The sequence below is a fragment of the Pteropus vampyrus genome, unplaced genomic scaffold (genome assembly GCF_000151845.1).
Source record: "Pteropus vampyrus isolate Shadow unplaced genomic scaffold, Pvam_2.0 Scaffold11, whole genome shotgun sequence".
Taxonomy (NCBI): domain Eukaryota; kingdom Metazoa; phylum Chordata; class Mammalia; order Chiroptera; family Pteropodidae; genus Pteropus; species Pteropus vampyrus.
In genome coordinates, this window is record NW_011888792.1 from 1,569,554 (window position 1) to 1,583,385 (window position 13,832).

Consider the following 13,832-nt stretch of genomic DNA (forward strand, 5'->3'; position numbering starts at 1 on the left):
AGCTACCTATAAACATCAGGTACGATTCTAAGTTCTGAGTCAAAAAATATTTCTAATATAATTAATGTTCTTCAAAACATTAAATGGATAACTTCCAATTTTTTTTCAAATAAAAGCCACAAAAATTAAATTACTGTCTACATTACAACTTGCTTATATCAAATTACTAAGAAAAGCATCATGCCAATCGTTAAGATCTTCTCTACTGATAGAAGGCAAAGAAATAAAGTTGTATATCACAGTTGTCAAAACACTCAGGTTTTGTATAGTCTGATTTATTCTTTGTTGTAAACTGCTAGATTGAAATAAGGATTCTTTGTACAAACACTGTATTTTGAAATCATAGATGATATAGTCATTTTATAATATTTTATGATAGTAACATGGTATTCATTTATTTTGTTAGAAATTATTCACAGGTCCTAAAATACTACATGATTGAAATATGTCATACTAAGGAAATTATCCTTGTATATCTTTATTATAGAAATGTCTAATAATTATATATCAGAAATAAAGATTGTTTAATATTGACTGAATATTTAGTACATTTTATAATTAAGTTTGTACTGGCTTTCTTAATTTTAGCTAACCTAAGCTAATCTAATGTTTTTCTTTTCTAGAATGAAGCAAGCATTTAGTTTCTATTTGTAATAAATCCCAAACTTTTAGGGTTTTTTGGTTCTTCTTAGAAAGACAATAATTTGATATAAGTAAAGTGGAATGCTTTTTAACTTTTATATTATCTTGTTATTATTGGTTACCTATGGATAGGCTTCAAAAAATAATAACAGGAATTAAAGGATATGGATAAAGAATTCCAGAAAATAACATTTTTGTTTAAATGTTTGTTTAAAAAACAAAACAAAGCAAAAAACGGCACACAAACACTTGGCATAGATTATTACTAGCATGTAAAACTGATCTGCGATTTTGACATTGATTAAGCTGGCAACATGAATATTAGCTGCCCCTTCTATAATGGTTGATCATTAAAAATTTAATTAGATTTCCATCTACCTGCATTCAACATTTCTTAAGAATTAGCTCATTCTTCCTTACTAGCTTAAGCTTATAGATCATTGAACATTTTATAGCTGTCAGTGTTTTCTTTTACACTTTTGGCATCATGGAAAACTACGATCTTATTTATTGACTTGAAATATTTAAAATTAATTGATTTGAAAGCAATGTTTCCTAATAAAATATTTGACAAATCTGAAAAAAAAATTTAAAGTTATCTCCAACACATGTGACCTTTTCTTTGCTAATTTTCGTTTAAATTAAAAACTTAGACCACATGAAAGTTGTTAAATATTGGAAGTTTTGAGAGAAAATGGCTTGAATTTTGAGAGAATTCCCTTACCAGAAACTATATATTCTTTGTATATCCATATACAAAGTGCCTAGTATGATACGTGGTACATGTTGATCTCCCTAACTGTTACAGACTCAACAATTACAAGATTTAAAAGGATGAACATTTGAGATTTCTTCTCTAGTTCTACATTCCTCTGATACAGACATTTGAACAAAATGTATTTTCTAGCCATCTCTTAAAAATTTACTAACTGCTTAATTTGTTCTGTTTGCAATGACTGTCTCCTTAACAACATTTTTTTACTTTTGAATTCTTTAGGAAAAATAGGAACTGTTGGCATAAGCACTTTTTGACCACAAGAAAGAAGACTGGAAATCTTGTTGACATTGATATCTGAGACAGGAGGGTGGGGATTCACATTTAAGGGTGGCAGAAATCCTGGTCTGGTTTGGGTCACGTTGTGATCTAAAGGGAAAGCTCCTGAACCACGCCTTTCTAAAACTGCATGATTTCTTCTGCTCAGGGGAGCTGGGGGGATATTCTCCAACAGTTCTTTGGACCCTGACAACAAAGAAGGTGATAGTGAGAGGATCTTTTTCTTTCCCGTAAGTGCCTTGCCATCTTCTAAAGTTGTAGGGATTAGACCAGCTGAGAGCTGGGAATCAGAGCTGTAGTGATTTGCTCCCGAGTTTCTTTTTTGAACAATACTTTTTAAGGTAGAAGCAAATATTGTCTGGTTAGAGTCTGGGTCCTGGTCAACAGGGATTTCGATGCATTGCTGATTTCCTTCTGAAAAAAATGACTGATAATTTATTTCATCATATGACATCTTTCTTGAGCTGGCCTGATCCAAGGCTCTTAGCAAATGTGCCGTGTCTTTTACGTCAATACTTTGGTGCCTAGTGATGAATCGCTTGGAAAGTGCCAGCCCATTGGTCTTGTGGGATAATTCTTCCTCTGGAGTAATATCCTGGAGCTCCTCTTGCAAAGAGGCCACTCTGTTTTGGTGCATTAATGAAGGGGGGCTCTTGATCCAGGGGGGAGCCTGGGGTAGCTTGGGCCCATTAGGGGGCACAGCCGGCTTCCTCACAGGGGAGCCTGGGTCCCAGGTATCATCACTGCTTCCTGAGGGCTCCAGACCTTTAAAGCCAAAAGGTGTCATTTCAGTTTCAGAAGAATGTGAAAGTAGCAATGAAGCTGTTCTTATGTTTATTTCTGAAGGCGTGGCACAGGCAGCTGGGGAGTGACACTCATCTATATCTGCAGGAGGCATATTTAAGTACTGTTGGGTAGTGTGCCTGCCAGAAGGCGATTTTGCTGTTGTTATGATAATGACTTCTTTCCCTTTTGCCTTGCAGGCACTAAGTAGAACTTTAAGGGTCTCTCTGTCTTCGGAATTTATAGCATAAACGAGGGCCGAGTAACTCGAATGGTCTTGCAAGCTGAGGTCTGCCCCACTCTTTAGGAGCAAGGAGACAACTTCAGGACCAGCTCTTTCTAAGCAAGCATGCATCAAAGCGGTTTTCCCAGATTTGTCCTGTATGTTGGGATCGGCGTTGTTTTCTAACAGATATTTAACCATTTTGGCTCTACTGACACTCTGGTGATCAACAGGTTTGGTCTTACAAGCAATCATCAAAGGCGTTTCCCCACGGTCATTGCTCTCATTGATGTAGGCACCGCCTTCCAGCAGGAGTCTTGTGAGGCGAAGCCGGCTCTGACGGACTGCTTTGATCAGAGAGTTTCCATCACTTGAAATTTCTACACCTTCATCCATCTTCAAAAGTCAGAAATCAATACCTGCTTATCAAAGAAGATGAAGATGAAGAGATTAGTCAGAATCAATGTCCCCATTTGTATTCATGCTATTATTCACAATTTCTGAAAGATATATAGAGGAAAAGGACATAAGTGAGATTGTTATTAATAAAAACGGCAAAATAGTGAATTGCAAAATAAAAAATTTTAGACTAGTAATGAGTTTTAGGAAATTACAAACTAAAATTTACTTTCAACATCTTCATTGAATATGTTATAACACCAGCCTACTAATTCCTGAATCCTACATTAATAAAATAATCCACTTATTTTCTACTTGTGAAAAATATATTAAAAATCATACTAAAATGCCAATTTAAGCAACAACAACCAAAAAAAGCCAAGATTCTGTGTAATTTCAACTGAATCAATTAAAATATAGCATGTTTATGGTGGCTTAATGTAAAAACTTCTTAGTTTTAAATTACTACTTAAACATGTGCTTTAGTTAAATAATTCCACTATTTCTAGATTTTCACTTTGAGGAGCATTTTTATGTTTCTTTTAAAGAATGAAAAATTATTTGGACTACAAGACATTAAAATAACTGACAATGTCTGGAATTCACACTGAGACAGGAATGTTGAGCATATGGTTATGTATTTTTCTTTATTCCATTATTTAAATCACACACTGACTAGATTAAGGGGTTAGCAACATACTGTTGGGTTAAATTTTGACAGCAGTACATTTACTCTGAAAAAGGAATATTCTAGGCTAGAAACATAAATAAAGACATGTAGACTTTATAAATATTTTATTTTTTACCATTAAAACTGAAAATTATTTATTTAAATAATTTAGATTCAAACTCCTTCAGCAGATAAGTCCATTGGTTGATAAGAATTATATCTTTATCTAGAGCTGAAGAAATGTTTGTCTTTTAACAGTCCTTAGAGCTGAAGAGAAAAATCAAACGTAGTTTATATATTTAAATCTTTTTAATTGAATTAAGCAGTTTTTAAAAATTGAGATGTATTACTTATTCCATCCATTTACTTTTAAAATTAAAAATATAAGACATGAATTTCTTCTGGATAATAAAATAGATAATAAATATAATGACTTCTTAACAAACAGAAGTAGAGATGAAGAGAGCAGAAAGAAAATGAAGAAAAAAGGGTAAGACAGACATGCACAGAAATTAATTCAATTGTTAAACAGCTATACACTCCTAATAAGTGCTGGGCACTGAGCTACAAAAGGTACAAGTCCTAGCCCTGAAGAGCTTACACAGTTGTTTTAAAAGATACTATGTAAACAGCTGGTTATGAGTTACAGTCATGAGAATACACAGTCTTTAGTGCTTGGGGATTCAAGGGGGCATCACAGAGGCCAGCCATTAGCACTGGGTCTTGAAGACTGCATAAGAGTTTGACAGGAAGACAAAGGAGAAAAAGAGAATACTCCTTGTGCAAAGAACTAGAGGCTTAAAATAGCACAGTTATTTCTCATAAGTCAGGCTCTATTTATGCTGATATAATGAAACTTTAGGAAAATATTTTAGCAGGTGGTTATTGTTAGGGTAAATATGGCAGAACACAAGTCTAATTTTGCCCCTTCCCGAAAGCCCCTGAAACTAAAAATATTTTTTAAAGATATAAACTCACAAGGATAGGAGAAAAAGGAGAGAGACCGACAGCAACATTTTAGAAGCCACAAAGCAGAGGGGCCAATGGAAACTGACTCAGCCAACCTGATAAGGCTGTACCTCAGGTGATTGGTGGGAAAGCTGTGAACTAGGCCCATGTACACTGCAGAATCCTTGAAAGAGGCAGCAGCAGGAAGCTCTAGAACTCGGGTGTGGCGAGTACAGCTAAAATAAGAACTAGGTGAAAAGCTATTGGGGAAGCAGTTAGATCCCTAGGTTCTTGCTACTCCAAGTGATCCTACTTTGGACCTGCAGCAGCAGCATTACCTGAAGCTTGTTAGATATGCAGCATCTCAGGCTCCACCCAGACCTACTGAATCAGAGCCTACATTGTAATTAGATCCCTAAGTGATTTGTATGCTCATTAAAGTTTGAAAAGTACTGCCTCAGGTCATTTCTCCACTCCAAGCCACTAAGAAATAAGGAAACTGTCTCACCCTCTAGAGGAGATGTCCAGAGGTTAATTCTCTAGGAATGTGAAATAGTCTCTGGATAGAAAGACACTGGGCATGTCTGAGGACCAGAAAAAACAGGGGAATAAGTGATTATATGTTTACTGACCACTGAATGAACGGACTCACGAACTTGGCTCCAGGAAGGCTGGCAGCCATACCCTTATTCTTCAGCGAAAATTGCTATACTCTACTCTCCAAAATCTAATCTGCCTAAGAGGAGATACGTAAGAGTACTGACCACAGGGATTCCCCAACGTGCCACTCAGATCATCCTCCAGTGAGGCTCAAAGGTGACAAGCCTCATCATATTCTCGAGGTTTCTTGTCGGCTTTTTAATCCAAGTCCTTTTAATCATGAGCAGACAGTTAAAACAAGAAACAAAACAAAAAAAAGCCTCTTGCATTAAAAATATAGAGACCAGAACAGATAGGAAAAAAATGCAAATTGGAGGAAACAGATATAAGTCAGGAAAATGAAAATTGCACAAGTTCATTATCCTCAAATAGATATAATGTTGTATCCATGAAATAAGTAGGAATAAGATTCCATGAAAAAAAAATATTCAGAGACTACAGAAAGAGCTCTCAAAAGGTAAAAACATGATACAAACTGCAAAACTCTATAGAAGGGTTGGATAACAGTGTTGATAAAATCTATAATACAATTAAGCAAAAATAATAGAAAAGGAAAAAATAACAGAATTAGAGGACTATACCAGGACATCCAACATCCAACCAACAGAAGTTCCAGCAAGAGGAAATAGTGGGGGTGGGGAGAAGAGGAGAGCAGGAGAGGAAATGGTCAATGAGATCAAGAAAATTTTCTAGACCCGAGGGACATGAGTGACCAAATTGAAAGGGCCCAGTTAGAACATAGCACAATGAATGAAAATAGACCCCGACCATGGCACGTGGTTATAAATTTCCAAAACACTGAGAACAGAGAAGATTCCACAAACTTGGGTGTGGAAGGTGGAGAGTGGAGTGGATAAGTCATATACTAAAGGATCAAATATTAGAATGGATTCAGATATAACAACAATGAAAGACAATGGAGGAATGTTGTTTTTTCAATCCGAAGGAAAAATGATCCTCAGCTTACAATTCTATATGTAGCCAAAACATTAGTCAAGCATTGGAATATACTCTCGAGAATCTACTGGAGGTTATAATCTACTAAGATGAAATGGTAGAACAAGAAAGAAGAAACGAGATATCAGAGGCTGGAGATCATTAGCGAGGAGAGGCATTGAAAAGTCCCCAAGAAGATGGTGAGAGGAGATGCCCAGATAATGGATGTGCACGGTGGACCAAATGCTCAGGTGAGCCTGCCCTCAGTTCTTTAGTCTTCTTTCTTTGTACTGACCATGTCTCTGCTCTGTCCTCCATGCCCTGCTTTCTGGGGCAGCCAATGAACCTATTTCAGCCCTGCTCAGCTTCTTTGCTTTGATCTGCTCTGAGACCTGGGTGTAAGTCATGATGAGCTTAGCAGGAAAAACAATGAACACCCATTTCCTTTGCATATCCTATACCTAGTCTACACTACAGCCCTGCCAGAAGCCCTGAATGGTGAGCCCCACCGTTTTCCAGGACTCACTCATGACCTTGCCCAGAAGGGGCTCTTGTAAACACTCGGCGACAATGAGGTGAACTGAGATCCAGAGACTGTTCAGCTTATCCCCTCCTGAGAGCTTTCGTCATATATTATAATGTTGACTTTTCTTTATCTAATTTTGTGTTTGGTACCCAGTTTTTCAAAAATAACTAATTTACTTAAGAATCATATACAAATGGGAAACTGAAGAGAAAAAAGCAAAGGGAATGATTAACACAAAAATCAAGAGAAAGTTATCTCTTGGTGGGGGTAAAGGGAGCAAATACAATTTGGGAGAGACACACAGTTCACGTAATGTTCTGTTTCTCAACCAGGGTGGCATGTATATGAACGTCTATTTTATTATCAATTTTTAAATGGTATTTTACATTCTTTTTTATTATGATACTACTCTTACCTATTTATTGTAAAATAGAACGTGTATACAAGAAAGAACATAATGTTTCTATAGGATATAATTAAAATGTATAAAGAGCCATATTAAGTCTTACTTTTTACAACATAATTCAGTTTTTGTGGTATTATCAATAGGACATCCTTACTCATTTCCATGTTAATATCATCTACAATCCTAAACAAAGAACAACTACTCAATATACACATACATAAGTACAATGAAAGTTAATGCCGTGATTTTATGTTCCCTGTGCAATTTCCTATAAAAGCTGTTCTAGAACCAGACATACCTGCAACTCAGGAACTTAGGAATTTTAGGATTGGTTGACAGCTTGGGTCCCAACAGAGGTCTGTTCTGAATGCAAAGCATCTGAAATGAGCTCACATGAGACAATAATCCAAAAGAAACCTTTTAGCATTTTTCATATACAAATGGATTTAACAAAGAGATTTAGAGAAATGTGCTGGTACATAATATCAAATATAGAAACCATTTAGTAACCATAATTCAAGCAGAAGATATAGTATTAATTACATAAAAACACCTTTGATCAAAAGTAGCATTTAATAAACAGATATTCAAATGAAAACAAGTTGTCAGATACCACATTTCAATATCATACTCTCATATAGTTTCTAGTATTTGGGCCAATCTTCTTTAAAAAAAAAAAAAAGCTCTTTTTTGTGTGTGTGTCTACATCACATTCTAATCTATAATTTGTTCTTTATTTTTAAAAATAAAGTCTTATAAGAAACTTTTGGAAAGACTTTCAAACCTTTTCACCTATCTTCATGCCACAGCCTTTCTCCACAACACTAAACCTGACAACTTTCTGTCATAACTTTCTCACGAAGGTTGGCGTCAGGAGATTTGGGGAGAAGAAGGAATGCTTGAGGGGATCAGTGCTACACCACAGTCCTGTGAAAAAGGAGGGCACTGTGGGCTCCTAGGCCCCAGAGAAGCTGGGCAGTGGCACCACTAGCTCATGGGAGTCAGCAAACCATGTGGTTGTAGGCAGAGCCCGTCTCCTGAGAATGGAGGACTGTCTAGCAAAAACAAGTCCATGAGGCTTACTCTTTGTTGGTTATAAAGCCCACTGGATTGCTTACTTTTAAAATTGTTCACATTTCGTAGAGCAATTTTGAAATTGTTTAAACGTTAAATTTTTCGGAGAAAAAAAATTGTCACATACTTTATTTTCCACATATATACATGTTTGGTTTCCTAGTGTCTCATTTGTAATCAGTAACTTATTGGAATAATCCCCCTGTCTTTCGCCCTCATCCTCTTTCAGTTGGTTTTTTTTTATCTTGCTTCAGCCATTTGCACATCAAAAAGGCTGACACTCGAGTTTGACTTATTTACTCTTCATAGAGGTGAGTCCTACCTCTGATAAGACCACTTCTCTTGCCTACAATTATCCTTGTTTAGAAATGTCCTAGCCTGTGAAACATCCTCATTGAGCACCCAGTGCTGATACTGTCTTCACATTCAGGCAGACCCTTGTTATAATCTAGCTTAAAAATGATCCCCAAGTTCAGGTATACCTTCCGCGTAGAAAACAGTTCAACTGGAGAAAGTTCGGAGGTCAGACCCAGATTTCCATCCCGACTCCCCTACTTACTAGCTGAAGGCCCTGCTCAAGTCTCTCAGTCTCTTAGAGTCTTGGATTCCTCATCTTTGGAATGGCAATCATATAACATTCATCCCCTGGGGTTGTGGCGATGGAATCACTAGAAAAAAGACCTTCTTGTGCCTTCCTACTCACTGCATTCTTCTTTTAAAATAATTTATCTCAGAATTTAGCCTTCTTTTATTTCTATCATGTCTCTAATTAACAGCTTATTTAAATAACAGATAAAGTGTTTAAAATGTTTTTTTTAGAATCTGCAAATAATATTTCGTAAACATAAGTGGAATCTACTAAGTGAAATATGAAAGGAAGACATCCTTTACAAGCATTTTCCTTATAATTTCTAAGTACAATAATTTTGACATTATTATAAGATATTAATTATTAAACAGCTGGATAAATTGTTTTTATTTTAAAATTAGAACATCTTTAATATCACTTGCAATTCATCATGACATATTTACTATACTCTTTTGGTTCCTCTCTCTACTCGTAAGACTCCACTAAAATTACAATTTAGTTATTTAAAAAAATCAAAAAGGTATATATTCTAAAGAACAAAGAGAATTAGAGAAGAGATATCATCAGATGAGCAATTTTAAACAACCGTGGGAAGCAGAGGGGGGGATGGTGACATGGTAAACTGCCCTAGCGTAGCAAAGGCTGCAAACAGAAAGCACCAGGGAGATGAGAAGGGAGCCAGCTTACCCACAAGAGCTGTGAAGTTTAGGATGTGGAGGCCCCAAGTGACACAGCAAGTGGCAATGAGGCCCAGAGCTGAAAATGAGAGGAAGGCTTAAAAATCTGTGGACAGAACAACTGGATCCCCAGGTACTTTACTCCACCCCAAGTAGCAGATAACACTCTTTCAGGCAAGAAAACAAAGATTTATTCTCTGAACAGGTTGTTGAGAAAGGCTCCCAACTTGGAGACAGAGTTTGCTGAAAACGGGGATACAGTGAGAGTCTACAGGCTGAATGGTGGACCCCCCAGCTCTCTGCTGTACTACCAGGAGACTGGAAGCCAGGAAAAAGAAGTAAAAAGCACTGGATCTTAGAATTATGAGCCCTATTTAAAAAATATCTGTTGATAAATGAAGCAATTCAAACCATAACTACATTTGCCCCTCCAGGCACCCACTCTGAATGGAAATAGAAAGTTACCTGAAAACATTATTCAAAATTTCATACTCCACCTAAGTATTTTCTCTCTCTGGATTAGTTTTCTGTCAGCCAGCTGTCGGTTCCTATGAAGGAAATCAAAGCTATTCAGTTACATAAATACCGACAATTTGTTGCACACATCTCTCTCATTTGGACTCTAGTTTTTTCACTCCTTGTTAAGACATCTTTACTGTGTTTTTTCAGTTAATCATATTTTACTGATTATAAGTCTGTAAAAGTGTCTGGTGCGGATCCTATGCATGGCAACCCCGTGCGTGTCTTTGCAGGATACAGCCTGCTCCACAACACCACTGGCATTAGAAGAGTCTCTCACTCAGTGGGTCTGGCCCCTATTCTGTGCACATGAGGAGGCTGAGAAAGGAAAGGTGTGGGAACTTTTTTACTCACCAGCTCATTGGGGGCTCATTGAGATGTTCCTGTGCCCTTTATCTTACGTCTCCTTGTGTCCTGGATGGCCAGCTTCCCACAAAGTGGGGTACCTGTTTTGAGAACCTGATTCTTGTGGTATCTTAACTCTGCAGTGCTACATGGGCTGAGGTGCTTTAAAAGCCATCTCGGAGATGATAGGCTTGGCTTTTCCTGTAGCTTTTCCTCCCTGTGCCACCTCCAGTTTTTCTTTCATTCTGAGAGAAATGTTATTTTCCTTTGAGCCTCTTACTCCATCTCCAAATGGGATCCGCACTCCTTCATATAAAGTCAGCTGTCTGGCCATGGCGGGGGAGGGCAGCAAGGGGATGGAAATTAACAAATGAGTTTCAAGCTCTAGATTCAGCCCCTCATCCTTGCCAGAGTCTCTGCCTTCACGCTGCCCACAAGGGGACAAAGTGCTCAGAGGAGGCAGCAGGCTGTGTGTCAGAGACCTGGGTTACCAACCCTTGGGAAGCTGTTCCTTTGAGCCTCAGTTTCCTCATCTACAAAGTGGGGATAAAGTCTACTTTACAGTAGATGATTGTGAGGATTTAAAAGTTCCTAATTAATTTGCCACTTAATTTAATAAATGTTAATTTCTAAACATGCATCACTAAATGAGAATCCTCTAGGCTGACTGGAGCTGGACAATGTGAGGCCAAGGTCTCTATACCAATGGGCTCTCTACCTTCTGTAGGCATAAGAATCACATGAAGAGTTGGTTAAAAATAAGACTCCAGGCTTCACTCCCTGATATTCAATACGGGGTGCTTCCTATGCAAACTTGGAGAAAATTCCTGGCAAATTCTTCATTCCTCATTCCAGACTCATTTCCTATTTGATATCGCCCCCTGCCTAAGGCTCCCACCAGGTTGTCTTTGTTATCACTTCTGATGCTCAAGTAGCCTGGGGCAGGGAGAGCTGGGCAGAGATGGCTGCCACAGAGGGAGCCCAGGTACCCACAGAAGAGTACTCCCTTGAGTTACAATGGACCAGGGACTGGAGGTGTGCTGCCCTGCCCTTCCCAGACAGAGCTACAAAAAGCCAGAGTCCCAGAGGGCAGCCCAAGGCCAGGATGCAAAGGCCAGCTGCACTTGGAATGAGGCAAGCCTGCCTGCCACAAACAAAATCTGTCTCATCTCCATGCAAGGAAAGGGGCATTGCCAGGGCAAAAGATGGATGGGAGACAGTCCTAGGAAATATAATGACTTGTCAGGAAAAGTGTTCTTCCCTGGCACGGGCTTGTAAGAAATATTTAGAAACTGCCCAGGGAGAGGAGTAGCTCGTAAGATTTGCTGTATTTCCCACGCATACCCAAAAAGGGCTGGTGTCTTCTCCTAGTTACTTCCACTGTACCCCAGGCCCCTGGGCTGCTGGGCTCTGGGGCAGCCACACCCCCACCTCTCTCAGCAGACGCCCCCCCCCGACCCGCCCCCCGAACAAACACACACAGAAACGCAAACCTATACCTCCAAGTCTCAGGGAACCAAGGTGATGGATTTTCAAGATGTTGAGGATTTGGTAGTGTCTCCACAGTTCCCCGCCGGCTCTGGAGACCGAGCTCGTTTCCTCAGTTTTTCCCGAGCACAAGAGAGAGCGAGCCCGAGGTGCTGTCGGAGAAGGGCAAAGGAAGGTGACTGGGACAACAGCGCCGGGGCACGGATGGGGGCGGGGTGCGCGTTTCGTAGCCTCGTCTCTGAGCCAAGCTGGCGAGCTGAAGCGATGGCTATCCACAAAAAGGGGTTCGACCCCAGAGCCGCTGCGGAGCAGTCCCCGTGCCACTCGCCGGGAGGACGCGGCCCTCCCTTGGGAAATGACATGCCCGAGGGGAGCAGCCATAGCCCCATCCTGGGGCAGGCGCATGTCTGGACTCCAGCTCTTTGGGGTTCAGGTGCTAAAGGTGTGTGCGCCCGAGAGGCGCCAAGACCCGGCTCCCTGCCCCTGTGTGGCTCCCATTTGTCGAACCAGTAGCTGCAAATTGCTCCGCAGCCCTCAGCCCGCCCTCCATGCTCAGCCTGCACCTCCCACAGCCCCGCCACCCGAGGCACCTGCAGAGACGCGCCCAAGTCGGACCCTCCGACCCGCGCCCTCCTCTGTCCGGGCGCGCGCGCGATGACCCGCGCCCGCATGGTCCCTGCCAGGATCCTTCCAGACATCCCGCGGCCGCGGGCGGCCTCATCCATCCCCCGGCGCGGCGAGGCGAAGAAGGAGGCGAAACCCGCATCCCGGCGGGGTCCAAGCCTGAGCCGCCGCAAAGCCCGGGATGGCGGGCCAGAGTCTCTGGATAGGGCCCTGCAGCCCGGGGTCCCTCGGTTGGCACCAGGTCTCCCTCGCCGCTCGGGGCACTGCAGTGTCAGAGTACGCGGGAAGTGCGGGTTCCCAGGGCCTGAACAGACCAGGCGCGGTGCACAGAGGCCGCGGGGCCCTGGACTGAGCCCTTGGTGCCTTCTTCCCGGCAGCCGACACGACAAACCAAAGTTTCCCCAAGTGCAGCCTGCAGAGACCGCGCCGCACACTGACCTGGGACGCGCTGTCGAGTCGGCGGCGGCTCCTCTCGTGTCCCTGGCTCTGCTCGGACCTTCCACGCCAGTGGCCCTAGGGCGCCGTCTTGGCTGGATTGTGGTCTTCGGCAGCTGGAGTCGCAGATCCGGGTAGGTGCCACTCTGTCCCCGCCCCTGTTCGTCTGAGAGAGGCTGGCGGCGGGCTCAGAGCCGCGAAGCAGTGGAGTGGGGGCCGGGAGGCGCGCACCTCGCCAGACGCCCGGGTGGCGCTGCGCTTCCGCTGGGAGTGACGCGCGGGCTCGGGGCTGCGCTGCAGGTGGGGGCGGCGGGGCCAAAGTCCATTCCGGCCCCAGGGCCAAAGTCCAGCCTCCCAAGCTTCGCCAAACTCTGGCCTCCCATGCTTTGTCCCCACAAGTAACCCCCTCCGCACTCCAACCCGGCCCCCGCGCTTTGGCTGGGGAGACTGGCCCAGAGCAGGAACCGCAGGGTCTTCTCCACTGCGGGGAGACGGTCACTCTAAATCCTCTACATTCCGGCCCTTGTTTCCCCCTGTTCACATCTGTGTCTCCTCCAGTTCATATCCATCGGGCTGATCCATGTGTCTGTCTCCCACGGTTCTTCTTCCTTCTCGTCCCTGTACCCCCTATACGTAAAGCCAGAACCTCACTTCAGGTTGGGGTGTTGGTGGGAGCAACCGTTCTTGGTTTTATAAGTTTATAACTTTATTATATGATTATTAAAACATTAATATAAACTTTAACAAAAATTCACGAAGTACATTTCACGCGTTAACCTTCAACTGAGGCATAAAAAGAGACAAAATTAACTCCATTTATCAAGGATCCTCTGG

At 41.6% G+C, this 13,832-nt stretch overlaps 1 protein-coding gene across 13 annotated transcripts; it reads right to left on the reverse strand.

Annotated features, from left to right (window-relative positions):
• Positions 1–119: 119 nt before the first annotated feature.
• Positions 120–13,188, reverse strand: ANKRD34B (ankyrin repeat domain 34B). Of its 13 annotated transcripts, none has more exons than XM_023522999.1 (8): positions 13,002–13,188; positions 11,951–12,091; positions 10,461–10,552; positions 10,053–10,135; positions 9,598–9,666; positions 8,881–8,989; positions 7,546–7,610; positions 120–3,121 (listed from the first exon to the last, which is right to left on the reverse strand). In XM_023522999.1, exon 8 carries the CDS (start codon positions 3,096–3,098, stop codon positions 1,557–1,559), a length of 1,542 nt encoding a protein of 513 aa, XP_023378767.1. In that variant the 5' UTR covers positions 3,099–3,121; positions 7,546–7,610; positions 8,881–8,989; positions 9,598–9,666; positions 10,053–10,135; positions 10,461–10,552; positions 11,951–12,091; positions 13,002–13,188; the 3' UTR covers positions 120–1,556. The 13 variants fall into 13 exon arrangements, with proteins under 13 accessions (XP_023378767.1, XP_011375784.1, XP_023378736.1 ...); XM_011377482.2 differs by having other exon boundaries at positions 7,546–7,625; XM_023522968.1 differs by having other exon boundaries at positions 7,546–7,635.
• Positions 13,189–13,832: the final 644 nt, after the last annotated feature.